Source organism: Bufo gargarizans, chromosome 2 (assembly GCF_014858855.1).
Source record: "Bufo gargarizans isolate SCDJY-AF-19 chromosome 2, ASM1485885v1, whole genome shotgun sequence".
Taxonomy (NCBI): domain Eukaryota; kingdom Metazoa; phylum Chordata; class Amphibia; order Anura; family Bufonidae; genus Bufo; species Bufo gargarizans.
In genome coordinates, this window is record NC_058081.1 from 493,469,424 (window position 1) to 493,484,403 (window position 14,980).

At 45.3% G+C, this 14,980-nt stretch overlaps 1 protein-coding gene across 1 annotated transcript in view; it reads right to left on the reverse strand.

Moving 5' to 3' along the window:
• Nucleotides 1–14,980, reverse strand: part of GEMIN5 (gem nuclear organelle associated protein 5) — a 64,763-nt gene that overhangs the window by 40,776 nt on the left and 9,007 nt on the right. Inside the window, 1 exon segment of the mRNA XM_044281189.1 lies at nt 487–642. Coding sequence (XP_044137124.1) covers nt 487–631 — 145 coding nt within the window. The 5' untranslated portion in view covers nt 632–642.

A 14,980-nucleotide genomic window follows, 5' to 3' on the forward strand; every position in this document is an offset into this window, starting at 1 on the left:
ACCTGGCACCCTTGCCGATCAGTTGGTTGAAGAGAAGACCGCGCTCTGTGCCAGCGGAGCCTTCAGCGTTTACATCGCAGCGGTATCGACGAGCAGGTGTAACTATAAACTGTCCCATCCACTTCTATGGGATGGCTCCTTCCTATTCAAGTGTATACTACAGAGCCGTCCCATAGAAAGGAATGGGATGGCTTATAGTTACACCTGCTCGCTGCTGCAATATTGAGCTGGTAAACAACAAAGGGAAGGCTGCACTGGCACAGATTTAACCAACTGATTGGCAGGGGTGCCGGGTGTCAGACCCACGCCGATCTGATAATGATGATACATCCTGAGGATAGGTCTTCAATATTAAAATCCTGGAAAACCCCTTTAAGCCTTCCCAGCACAATAGAGCTCCCATTTAAGTCATTCCTCGGTATATTTTCATTGGTTCACTGAAAATGAATATCTATTTTACCCTCACAGCGCTGTACAGAAAGTTACCATAGAATGCAGGCTCCTGTGGGCTTATACGTAGCAAGTAGACAGAATTACGAGCTGCAAACCCCAAAAGCCCTCCGGCTGCATCGCTGGAACGGCTGCAATACCAGTTGGGGGATGCACTAAGCATCCGGTCCGGATCTCCCATCCTTGTGTCACCTGTAGTCAGAAGATAACAAACAATAATGGTAAGCACAAGAATAGTTAAACTACATGAGAGCGAGAAGTCAGTACTAACTGGGAGCTGTGATAGGTTGTATCATTGCATGGTGACCAAGACTTCCTGTGCAGGATTGAAAGGAGTTCTCCGGGAACTAAGAAAATTAAAATATGTAAATATTACTTTATTATAAATATATTCCTGGGGGGCGTGGCTAACTCCCGGCATGATCGCACGCACTTAAAAGCTGCTCCGTTCACGCTATGTCCATGGAAAAAGTGGTATATATACATAGGAAGTGCCTGCAGAAGTTCCAGAAAGTATGGGGGGGGGGGGGGGGGGTATTTAGGAATATATATTTTTTAAACTAGTTTTATTGAAGTTTAACGAGTGGATGACACTCCCTCCAAAGATAAACCATTATCACCCCGTGATATAGCTATACAGAATAGAGGTTGGGTGACTGGAGGCACCCATAGGAGCCTCAGCCCAAAACTTATCTAGCACATGATGATGACGGAGGTCACCAGATTTACCATAGCTGCATCCTCTTATGCGCAGGCGCTGAAAACATTCAGTTCATGAACAGCCATTGACGGCAGATTCTCCTTTATTTTGGATGTGCTGTACATCATATCTGTAGGGAGTTCAGTGGTTAGCACTGGTGCCTTGCAGCACTAGGGTCCTAGGTTCGAATCCGACCAAAGACAACATCTGCATGGAGTTTGTATGTTCTCCGTGGGTTTCCTCCGGATACTCCGGTTTCCTCCCACACTCCAAAGACATACTGATAGGGAACCTTAGATTGTGAGCCCCATTGGGGACAGCTTGAAGCTAATGTCTATAAAGTGCTGCAGAATATAGTAGCGCTATATAGGTCAGCAAAGTTAAATATCCATGGGCAGCAGGGGACCTTGAAGTGATGAAATTTAGAGTTCACTGGTTTAAACCAGTTTATAGCATTTGGTTTGTCATTGGTTGAACAGTGCCGACATCTCGGCCTAAGCTTGTAGTGATTTGCCGAAGTGATAAACCAAAATCTGTCAGTTCAAGGATTCTGTCCCTCCTAGTTTGAGACCAGTGGAGATAATTGACATGTAGACAAACAAGAGGAATCACACAATCATCCCCCATTCACGTGGCTAAAAAAACTCTGCTTTCAATCTGGGTTTTATGCCCCTATCACGTGCCACACATTGGAGCTATGTGCTTGAAAATCTGATCATTTGCAGATCTAAGTAACACCTGCTTCTTCCTCGTTTTGCATACCCCTATGGATTGTCCTTCTTGGTGTTGAAATTTCAATCTTGGGGTGTGTAAGGGTTTTTTCACTACAGGATTGGCCTTAGCATAGAATGTCAATATCAGGGGGTCTGACTTTCGGGACACCTGCCAATAAGCTGGCTGACAGCACCATTAAGCCTGGCGAGTTGCTGTGGCCTCTTCAATGTATACTTTGGTCCGTAAACCAGAACACCATACATAGTGGCTGTTGTGCGTATTGCAGAGACATCCCATTCAACATAGTGGCAGACATTTACCATATTTTTCACCCCATAAGACGCAAACTGGGGGAAAAATTCCCCTGCATCTTATGGGGTGAATACTAATAAACGCTTCCATTATGGAAATGCTCATTAGTACCGGAGGACCAGGAAGCGGTGAAGGCTCTGTACTCACCGCTTTCTGGTCCTCGGCTGTGCAGTGGCTGGCCATAGCATGTGGGCGCTCTGTGATCTCACGCTGTGTGCGCCAGTTCACAGCACAGCCGACGGCAGGATGAAGAGGATTGCGTTGGAAGAGAGGAGCGGCGGCGTCCAGGAGCAGGAGAGGTAAGTGGTTTATTTATTTTGTGATCTAAGGCTGGGGGCTGCTGAATAATGGTTGGGGGGCCGCTGAATAATGGCTGGGAGGCTGATTATATATAAAACTGGGGGCTGATATATATATATATATATTTATATATGACTGCGGGCTGATATGAGGCATGGAGGACTGATATAAGGCATGGGGGTCTCATCTGAGGTCCGATTGGGGGTCTTCTTTATATTGGGCTCTGATCTGAGGTCCGATAGGTGGTCATTCACATTGGGGTCTGAGCTGAGGTCTTATTAACATTGGGGGATCTGGTTTGGACTGTGAGCTGAGGTCTGATTACTATTGGGGGTCTGACTTGAGGTGTAATGCAATTTTTTTTTCTTCTTATTGTCCTACTCTAAAACCTGGGTGGGTCTTTTGGGACGGTGCGTGTTATAGGGGGAAAAATACGGTACTTTTTTTCCTTTACAATGGAACCCTATGGATGAAGAATACAACTGGGTAACATCCAGCACAGGTTTTTGAGTGTATACCTCTGAAGAAAGCCATAAATTCAGTGTACACAGAAACTCTCACAAAAGCATTGCTAACTACAATAAATATAGGTAATTACAAGCCACACCATGTTACTATAACAACAGTGGCAGTTATGATGACATCACAGACACCATATGATGTCATAATTAGTGCAGAATGACCAAAGTTCTAAACCATAACCATTTTGTGTCACTTGAGCTTGACAGCTTGAAGAGGACATATCCAGGTATGTAGCTCTTCACTCAATGCTAAGACCACAGGCCATCACATATCACAGCAGCTGGAGGGTGTGCAGTGAAGTACAGAACTGCGCCATTAACCAGAACTATAGTTAAGGAGTGGCAACTGGGGCAAGGATCCTGGCTGGGGTGCAAACAAACCAATTGCCCATGGCCAGGCAATTCAGAAACGGGACTAGGCTAGCGAAATTCAACCCTTAGGTGAAAGTAAGCACAGATATATCTCTGCCATTAACCACCCCCCCCCCCCCCCCCAAAAAAAATGCATATGAAATGACCATTGGTCTTACTTTATGGAAAATGTGAGCATCTGGGCATGTAGGGGGAGATTTATCAAACTGGTGTAAAGTAGAACTAGTATAGTTGACCAGAAACCAATCAGATTCCACCTTTCATTTTCCAAAGGAGCTGTGAAAACAGAAAGGTGGGATCTGATTGGTTGCTATGGGGCACTAAGCCAGTTCTACTTTACACCAGTTTGATTAATCTCCTTAGTTTTGTTCCTTCAAAAAGTGCAAAATATGGCATGTATGATCCTGGCCTTACGGAAATTGTCCCATCTAGACAACCGCTTCTCTACATGAGAACTTCTTAGCGATCAGCTGTTATCAATGGGGGATGTTACAGCCTCCCCAGGACACAGACTTTATTTCATGGCCCCTTACAAACTATGTAATACTATACATGAATGGCTGCCAACTGTCTCCAATGTGAAGGGCATGTTTTAGAGAAAGTCCCTGCAAATTTGGGCCTTCCTGAGCCCAAAATGGGCAGGGCTAATGTAATGTTGCCCATAAGTGGGTGGTCCTGGGCGGGTTTGGGGTGTTTAATCACTTCTCTAACTCTCTGCTGTCAGCTGCTTTGGGTCCTGTTGGATAAGGGGGTGACTAGGGACTAGTAGGTTATTGCTGCCAGGAAGCCCAGTGTGGAATCCTGTGTAGGCCTTTAGCACATGGAGCAGTAGCTGATATGGAATGAAGCTAAATGATCCCTTTAAATAAGAGCCATGACATTTACCAATATATATTGTGGCTCTTAGACGCCGCGCTGTGATGTAGTGCTATACAGGTGCAGTACTAGAAAGATTTTCCTGACACTGCTACTTTTACAAATGTGTGACGGTGATCATGTACTTGATTGCTTGGCTGGCAGCTATGATGAGATCACAAGGCTGATGACATCATAGACACCACATGACATCACAGGGCACATGACAGCATAACACCTCATGACATCACACCTGCTGCAGAATGTACAAAATTCTAAATCAGAATCATCTTGGGTCATTTCAGCTTTAAAGCTAGAAGAGGACAAGTCCACGCAGAAGAGGACACTTCACTTAGTGCTTTAGATCGTAAGAGATTGTTAGACTGTAAGATCTGAGGAGCAGGCCATGAATTGTATATTAGATTGTAAGCTCTTCGGAGCAGAGTTTCTACTGTATATTAGATTGTAAGCTCTAAAGATCAGGGCATGTACTGTATATTAGATTGTAAGCTCTTAGGAGCAGGTTGTCTCTTTCTTTCCAGGTTCAGCTCTCCGGAGCTTTATATTACATACATATATACAGCAATATGCAGCAGGACCGATCTAATCCAGGGAGAAATCCGATCGCCACATCTGGGGTCAGGAAGGAATTTTTTTCCCCCCTGAGGTAGAACTCTCCGGGGGGTTTGTTCGCCTTCCTCTGGATCTTTGGATCTGGTGGCTCTCATCTCAGGACAGTGGTGGACTGGTCTGAATGACCGCAGCAAGTCCTGTGGTCTCCCCTGGGCCTGACCTGAGAGTCACTGTGATCCCTGATTAATTAAAGGGCCAGTAATATTTTATTACAATGTTGCTAATTGCTATTCCAATAAAAAAATAATTGGAAAAACAATATTTTGTGGTGTTTTTTTTTCTTGTCTAGATTTTGTCTATGTATCTAGTGACTATCATGAGAGTGATTGTTGCCGCTCGATATTCTAGAACTAGACAGAGCTCCTGATCAAGTATATAATAATCTGTATCATCCCCTAAACACATGGGGGCAGCTGCTGCAGGACCAGGAACTATAGAGGAATCTATTATAACTAAGTATATGATCTCCTAAACACATGGCGGCAGCTGCTGCAGGACCAGGAACTATAGAGGAATCTATTATAACTAAGTATATGATCTCCTAAACACATGGCGGCAGCTGCTGCAGGACCAGGAACTATAGAGGAATCTATTATAACTAAGTATATGATCTCCTAAACACATGGCGGCAGCTGCTGCAGGACCAGGAACTATAGAGGGCTCCATTATAATAAAGTATATGATCTCCTAAACACATGGCGGCAGCTGCTGCAGGACCAGGAACTATAGAGGGCTCCATTATAATAAAGTATATGATCTCCTAAACACATGGCGGCAGCTGCTGCAGGACCAGGAACTATAGAGGAATCTATTATAATAAAGTATATGATCTCCTAAACACATGGCGGCAGCTTCTGCAGGACCAGGAACTATAGAGGAATCCATTATAATAAAGTATATGATCTCCTAAACACATGGCGGCAGCTGCTGCAGGACCAGGAAGTATAGAGGAATCCATTATAATAAAGTATATGATCTCCTAAACACATGGCGGCAGCTGCTGCAGGACCAGGAAGTATAGAGGCCTCCATTATAATAAAGTATATGATCTCCTAAACACATGGCGGCAGCTGCTGCAGGACCAGGGACTATAGGGGGCTCCATTATAATAAATTATATGATCTCCTAAACACATGGCGGCAGATACTGCAGGACCAGGGACTATAGGTGGCTCCATTATAATAAAGTTAATAATCTCCTAAACACTAGGCGGCAGCTGCTGTCACGGTTTCCCCCGGTGCAGGCAGCAGCGTCCGGTGTAGTGTGGATGCTGAGGTTGCACCCAGGGGTGGAGGTCAGACAGGTCTATACAAGGCGAGTGATAGAAAAGCATTGTGGGAGATTTATCATAGATTGATGTTTTATGTCGGTCTCTGATATCTCCAGCACAGCCGGTGGATGTGACTGGTTTATGGCGAGTTGCAGGTCTCGTCGTATATTAGGTGCATTCACCGCCAGCTCAGAGCTGCTGTACATTTGTCTAGGTTTTCACCAAATTAGGGCTCATTCACACGTGTCCCATGCCGTATTGCAGCCTGTACACAGCGGGTCCACAATATACGGGCGCCGGCTGTGTGCAGGCCATACTACGGATGACTTGAATGGGTCCCCAATCCACAAGATTTGCAGTGGAGCTGAGGCACGGATCAAAAGCTCTCAGTAGCACTACAAATCGCTTCCGTGGGATTTTGGTCCGTGCCTATGCACCGCAGAAAAATAGAACATGTTTATTTTTTTGCAGTGCGGAATGTATCTAGTGGATCGTTTACCCATTCAAGGGAATGGGTCGGCAAACACCGTGCACTCGGTCGGTACCCGTGCATTGCAGACCACTATTCGCAGTCCGCAGCATGGGCACGGGTCACACACGCTCATGTGCATGAGCACTTACTGAAAGGAATTCAATTTTGAGACCAGAAATTTTAGGATCTGCTGATCTATTTATGAATTAGTGCCATTATTTGGGGGCAAACAGGAAGGATTTTGCTCGGAGTGTGCAATTTTTTGTTCCTCACTTAAGATTGGAAGCCATGACCCCGTGAAAGACACATCGCAGACACCGAACAATCCCCCTGGCAGATCCCGATGACTTATAATTGGGTCCGTCAGGATTTCAGTGGGATGTCTGTCGCTTTGACGTATAGAATTGTGCCGCATGTTGTACTACTCTTCCTATCAGAGCTGGAGAAGCTCCAGATGAAAGCTTTTGATACCAGTGCGAACACTTATATGTCATGAGTGTGTACTAGTGTGGATCGAGCACCAAAGTGCTCGAGTAGAACACCTCAGGATGCTCGGGTGCTCTACAGAGCACCCGAGCACAATGGAAGTGAATGGGAGAACCAGACATTAAACCAGGCGCCCCCTGCTCTGAAGAGGGGAGGGTGTCTGGTTCATAGGAAAAGGTCAGAAATTGATGCAATTACCACTAAAATGGTTCAGGATCAGCATAGGGAGTAGGGTTGTTGCGGGTATCGAAATTTAGATACTGGCTTGCACTGCTGCGCAGTCTAGTATCACAGATGCTGCTGTCAGTGCACTCACGTTCCCTCACCAGCACAGGGAGAAGGAAGCAGTCTCTCCCTCCCCCCTGTGCCGCTGCCACCAATGAGGAGAGACGGGCGGAGGAGGGGCGTGCGCACTGCGCCACCAATGATAGGACAACCTTTTTTATGGGTTCGGACTGTGTTAAGTTAGCAGGCTACATAGAGCAGTGCCCAGGGATCTCCCTGCACCTACTATTATTCCCGGGTGCCGCTCTGTTCGCCCTCTGTGTCCCAGTTACAGTCTCCTGCTCCATGTGCTAATTACTACTATCGGAGCGATGGGGAGGAGACATCAGCTTCTCTTCTGGGTGTTCCGAGAAGGAACGCCCAGAAGAGAAGCTGATGTCTCCTGCCCATTGCTCCGATAGTAGTAATTAGTATAAGGAGCAGGAGACAGTAATGGGGCACAGCGGGCGAACGGAGCGGCGCCCATGAATAATAGTAGGTGCAGGGAGATCCCTGGGCGCCGCTCTACATGTCCTGTTAACTTAAGTCCAAACCCACGAAAGGTAGTCTTTAGCTTTTAATACAGGAGGCGGGTGCTGGCAGCAGAATCGCATAGCTGGCACCCTGCCTATGACAGGGAGCTGCGATCAGCGGCACCTGAGAGGTTAAATGCCAGCGATTTGCTGCCAGTACCCGCCTCCTGTATTAAAGGTTAATTATCATTGGTGGCGCAGTGCGCCCGCCCCCCCTCAACCCCCCAGTATTCAAATTATTGGTGGCAGTGGCCACAGGGTCCCCTCACCTCCTCTTCATTGGTGGTGCAGTGGCAGCTTCTGATCGGAGCCCCAGCAGTGTAATTCTGGGGCTTTGATCGGTTACCATGGCAGCCAGGATGCTACTGAAGCCCTGGCTGCCATAGTCGGCTCCCTGCTGCTGTGTGCACAGAGCCCCAGGGAGAGTGTGAATTCCTATTCACCATAATAGAGCTCTATCAGGGTGAATAGGACAAGGGATGAAAAAAATCCAAGGTTCTAGCCCCTAAGGGGGGGGGGAATAGCTATTAAATAAAAAGCAAAAACAAAAAAAAAAGTTTTGAAAACCCCACCAAAATGTTAAGTATAAATTACATATAAAATATATAAACAATAAATAAATAAACATATCACATATCGCCACGTCCGAAAAGTCCAAACTATTAAAATAGAAAAAAATATATATATGCGGTGAACGCCGGAACAGGAAGAAAAAAAAAAAAAAGGGCGATCCGCCATTTTGAAAAAATGTGGAATGCAATTTTCGCGCAGTATCGAGTATCGCAATACTTTTTTATGGTATCAAAATCAAATAAAAAAATTGGTATTGCAACAACTCTAATAGGGAGGATGTCTGGATGCATCTTGGACTCCCAGGTCACTGCTGGGAACGATGTTGTCCGAGTAGTACACCACTTTTACAGACTGACAATAATACGCACAAAACCCGAAGGAAAAAAATAAATAAAAAGATTTTAGAGGAAAAATTGTTGGGAAACATTCTTTCCCTTGTATTGACTTGTATATAAAGTGCAAGTGCTGCCAAAAATTACAAGAAAGAGGCACTCCGATACAACCTGTATAAAGGAGGGCCTCATTCACATTGTGGTACAATTGTTCAGGAAGTGGGACTCCTACACCCAAAAGCCTATGCACAGTGAAAGGGCCTCCAAAAATTACAAGGAACCGACACTCGAATACACCCTTTATTACACATAAAGGAAGGCATCATACACACCCTTGAAAATGTATGATTACTGGCCTGCTGGTGACCATCTAAAACATTAGGGGCGAGGGCCTGCTGCTGATCTGACCATCTAAAACATTAGGGGCGAGGGCCTGCTGCTGATCTGACCATCTAAAACAACATTAGGGGCGAGCTGACCTGACCATCTAAAACAACATTAGGGGCGAGGGCCTGCTGCTGATCTGACCATCTAAAACAACATTAGGCGCGAGGGCCTGCTGCTGAGCTGACCATCTAAAACAACATTAGGGGCGAGGGCCTGCTGCTGATCTGACCATCTAAAACAACATTAGGGGCGAGGGCCATTGATACTTTGGAGACAGTTCAGAGAAGAGTTACTAAACTAGTACATGGATTGCAGGAGAAAACTTACCAGGAAAGATTAAAGGACCTTAACATGTATAGCTTGGAAGAAAGACGAGACAGAGGGGATATGATAGAAACTTTTACAAGAGGACATAGTTTTAAATTAGAGGGGCAAAGGTTTAAAAGTAATATCAGGAAGTCTTACTTTACTGAGAGAGTAGTGGATGCATGGAATAGCCTTCCTGCAGAAGTGGTAGCTGCAAATACAGTGAAGGAGTTTAAGCATCCATGGGATAGGCATAAGGTCATCCTTCATATAAGATAGGGCCAGGGGCTATCCATAGTATTTAGTATATTGGGCAGACTAGATGGGTCAAATGGTTCTTATCTGCTGACACATTCTATGTTTCTATCCAAAACAACTTTAGGGGCGAGCTGATCTGACCATCTAAAACAATATTAGGGGCGAGGGCCTGCTGCTGATGTGACCATCTAAAACAGGCATGCTCAACCTGCGGCCCTCCAGCTGTTGTAAAACTACAACTCCCACAATGCCCTGCTGTAGGCTGATAGCTGTACGCTGTTCGGGCATGCTGGAAGTTGTAGTTTTGCAACAGCTGGAGGGCAGCAGGTTGAGCATGCCTGATCTAAAACATTAGGAGCGAGGGCAGCCGAATAAGCATGTTGATAGGGTGGAGGAGGAGGACGAGAAAAAGAAGATTGAACCATATACCCTTTTTATGGTGGAATGGGTACATGGGAATACACCATAAAAGCCACACTTAAAGTGCCTTTATGTTCAGCCGCTTTCCACTGGTGGAGTAGAGAAGTCATGGTCAATCCAGGCCTTGTTCAGCCTGTCAGCATTTTCAGTTGACAGGCGGATGCGCTTATCAGTTATTATGCCCCAGCAGCACTAAATACCCGCTCAGAGAAAACGCTGGAGGCAGGGCAGGCCAGCACCTCCAAGGCGTAGAGCGCCAGTTCGTGCCACGTGCTCAGCATGGACACCTAATAGTTGTAAGGCACAGAGGGATCACTGAGGACGCTAACACGGTCTGCTATGTATTCCTTAACCATCTTCCCAAATTTTTCCCTTCTTGCGACACTAGGCCTCGCATCAGGGTGAGGGTACTGGCGGGTTGTCATCAAACTGTCCCAGGCTTTGGAGAGTGTTCCCCTGCCTCTGTTGGAATTGCTATGTGTTCCCCTCATCTCCCCTACTCGGTTGCCCAAGGAACTACGTACACTGTCGCTAGTGTTGTCAGCTGGAAATTTTTGGAGCAATTTTTCCACAAGGACCTTCTACAGTCGTGGCCAAAAGTTTTCAGAATGACACAAATATTAGTTTTCACAAAGTTTGCTGCTAAACTGCTTTTAGATCTTTGTTTCAGTTGTTACTGTGATGTAGTGAAATATAATTACACGCACTTCATACGTTTCAAAGGCTTTTATCGACAATTACATTACATTACATTTATGCAAAGAGTCAGTATTTGCAGTGTTGGCCCTTCTTTTTCAGGACCTCTGCAATTCGACTAGGCATGCTCTCAATCAACTTCTGGGCCAATTCCTGACTGATAGCAACCTATTCTTTCATAATCACTTCTTGGAGTTTGTCAGAATTAGTGGGTTTTTGTTTGACCACCCGCCTCTTGAGGATTGACCACAAGTTCTCAATGGGCTTAAAGATCTTGGGAGTTTCCAGGCCATGGACCCAAAATGTCAAAGTTTTGGTTCCCGATCCACTTAGTTATCACTTTTGCCTTATGGCACGGTGCTCCATCATGCTGGAAAATGCATTGTTCTTCACAAAACTGTTGTTGGATTGTTGGAAGAAGTTGCTGTTGGCGGGTGTTTTGCTACCATTATTTATTCATGGCTGTGTTTTGGGGCAAAATTGTGAGTAAGCCCACTCCCTTGGATGAGAAGCAACCCCACACATGACTGGTCTCAGGATGCTTTACTGTTGGCATGACACAGGATTGATGGTAGCACTCACCTTTTCTTCTCCGGACAAGTCTTTTTCCAGATGCCCCAATCGGAAAGAGGCTTCATCGGAGAATATGACTTTGCCCCAGTCCTCAGCAGTCCATTCACCAAACTTTCTGCAGAAGATCAATCTGTCCCTGATGTTTTTTTTGGAGAGAAGTGGCTTCTTTGCTGCCCTTCATGACACCAGGCCATCTTCTAAAAGTCTTCGCCTCACTGTGCGTGCAGATGTGCTCACACTTGCCTGCTGCACTGGTGGCACTCCGATCCCGCAGCTGAATCCTCTTTAGGAGATGATCCTGGCGCTTGCTGGACTTTCTTGGATGCCCTGAAGCCTTCTTAACAAGAATTGTACCTCTTTCCTTGACGATTACTGAAATGATCTCAGCAGGTCCTTTAATGACAGCAATGAAATGCAGTGGAAAGTTTTTTTTTGGGATTAAGTTAATTTTCATGGCAAAGAAGGACTATGCAATTCATCTGAACACTCTTCATAACATTCTGGAGTATATGCAAATTGCTATTATAAAAACTTAAGTAGCAACTTTTCCAATTTCCAATATTTATGTAATTCTCAAAACTTTTGGCCACGACTGTAGTACTACACCATTTTGATAGTCCTCTCCACCACAGGAATGAGAGATGAGAAGTTCTCTATGTAGCGGGGGTCGAGAAGGGTAAACAACCAGTAATCCATGAAGGCCAAAATGCGTATAATGCGAGGGTCATGGGAAAGGCAGCATAACAAAGTCAGCCATGTGTGCCAGAGTCCCAAGAGACAAGACTTCGCGGTCCTCATCAGGAGGATGACTTTTATTCTCCTTATCCTCTTCGGCCCCATTCACGCTGAACAGATGGAATAAACCTGCTATGGGTACTACCCTCTGTAGCGGAGGCAACGGTCTCCTACTCCTCCGCATCATCATCTAATTCGCGCTGAGAAGACTGCAGAACATCTACCCCTTGGCAAGGGAGATTGCTGCAATGGGGTGCTCCGGGGAACAGTTGTGGGCCTATTTGGTGTGGCCCGCCTTCTCCCTTTTGCCACTCCACTGCCTCTTCCAGCCTGGTGCGGTGCTGCGGATCCCTCCCCCTCTGTACTGCGGTCCTCGCACGGCTTGCCACCTTCCCAGGTTAGGTCAGCGATTTCATCGTCCACCAACTCCTCTTCCACTTCCTCACTCTGGTCATCCTCAAGACTTGTTGAACTAACAAGAACCTTACTTATTGAGAACTGTCTCATCCTCATCATGAACCTCTTGAGACACTAATTGCAGTTGACTTATTGGCAACTGTGTCTCATCATCATCATCATCCACCTCGTGAAACACTAATTGCCGTTCCTCACCGTCATCTTTTTCTGACTGTGGATGCTCAAGAGTTTGGGAATCAGTGCACAATAAGGTGAGAGGGCCAAATCAAGGAATGGCGATGAAAAGAGCTCCTCGGAATATCGAGTGTGGGATCACTTGTTTGCCAAGACTCTCCATGGTGGGAGCTTCAAGCCCCAGCACGGACCCCACAGACTTGAAAAAGGAGTCTACTGACTCCGAAACGTGTTGTCACTCATAAATAAAGACCCTTTATTTATCTACTGAGGTCGTGTCTTTGAGCCAGAAGGTATCCATTGGTGTACTTTTTTAGTGCACAAAACTTTTCCCATTGTGTTACTTATCATTCCTCTGAAGTATTGGCCACTCCACTTACGAGGACTGAGAAGATACCGGCTGCACCGACCCCCTGTCCTCACTAGTGTTGTGCCTACGTATGCACAACACTATAAGGCGAGCACAACCATTAATGTCCTATTTTCATGCATTTGTTATTGAACTTATTACCCTATGAGCGCCTTCCTATCTTTTTTTGCCATAATCGCTGAAATTTAACACAAAAGATGTAGCAGAGGTTGTGTCACTGTCAGCAGCAGCCAAACAATTGCACGCAATTTAGCGCAGGTTGCGCTAATAATATATATTGCAGCCAGATAAAACAATAGTCCTTAAAGGGAGTCTGTCACCAAAATATGACATTGTACATCACGAACATGGCTCTCTAGCACACCTATCCATGATTCAAATGGCACCTTTATAATTCTCTTCTGAGTTTCACCAGCAGGAAAAACGCACTTTAATCCATATGCAAATGAGGGCTCGCAAGGACCCAGGGGCGGCATTCTGTATGTAGGTGCCCAGGCTGCTCTGCCTTCTTTTTACGTTACTCCTCCCCAGCCTCTTCCTTGGCCCGCCCTGCATGCGCACTACATGTAGCGATGCCGTGCCCACAATGGGCATCACAGTGCGCATGCTTGTGCCGGCGGTGCACTGCGCACACGCGGGATATCGGCCGGTCCTGTGGATGACGCAAGGGACTTACAGGGCGGGCCAAGGAAGAGGCTGGGGAGGAGTAACGTAAAAAGAAGGCAGAGCAGCCTGGGCACCTACATACAGAATGCCGCCCCTGGGTCCTTGCGAGCCCTCATTTGCATATGGATTAAAGTGCGTTTTTCCTGCTGGTGAAACTCAGAAGAGAATTATAAAGGTACCATTTGAATCATGGATAGGTGTGCTAGAGAGCCATGTAAGTGATGTACAATGTCATATTTTGGTGACAGACTCCCTTTAAAAGCACTTTTGGGTCTCTAACACCTTTCAAGTCTAAACCCTGCCTAAAAAAAAAAAACAATTCCTGTCCCTTCACTATCCGTCCCCTTCTGCTGCAGCTCACCCTGACTAAGACTGAGCCGAATGACGTGTCATTGGGTGATATACAGTGGGATGCGAAAGTTTGGGAAACCTTGTTAATCGTCATGATTTTCCTGTATAAATCGTTGGTTGTTACGATAAAAAATATCAGTTAAATCTATCATATAGGAGACACACACAGTGATATTTGAGAAGTGAAATGAAGTTTATTGGATTTACAGAAAGTGTGCTATAATTGTTTAAACAAAATTAGGCAAGTGCATAAATTTGGGCACCACAAAAAAGAAGTTAAATCAAGATGTAGTAGATCCTCCTTTTGCAGAAATTACAGCCTCTAAACGCTTCCTGCAGGTTCCAATGAGAGTCTGGATTCTGGTTGAAGGTATTTTGGACCATTACAAAATATCTTTAGTTCATTCAGGTTTGATGGCTTCCGAGCATGGACAGCTCTCTTTAACCACTTCAGCCCCGCTAGCTAAAACCCCCTTCATGACCAGGCCACTTTTTACACTTCTGCACTACACTACTCTTACCGTTTATTGCTCGGTCATGCAACTTACCACCTAAATTAATTTTACCTCCTTTTCTTCTCACTAATAGAGCTTTCATTTGGTGGTATTTCATTGCTGCTGACATTTTTACTTTTTTTGTTATTAATCGAAATTTAACTATTTTTTTGCAAAAAAATGACATTTTTCACTTTCAGCTGTAAAATTTTGCAAAAAAAACGACATCCATATATAAATTTTTCGCTAAATTTATTGTTCTACATGTCTTTGATTTAAAAAAAAATGATTGGGCAAAAAAAAAAAATGGTTTGGGTAAAAGTTATAGCGTTTACAAACTATGGTA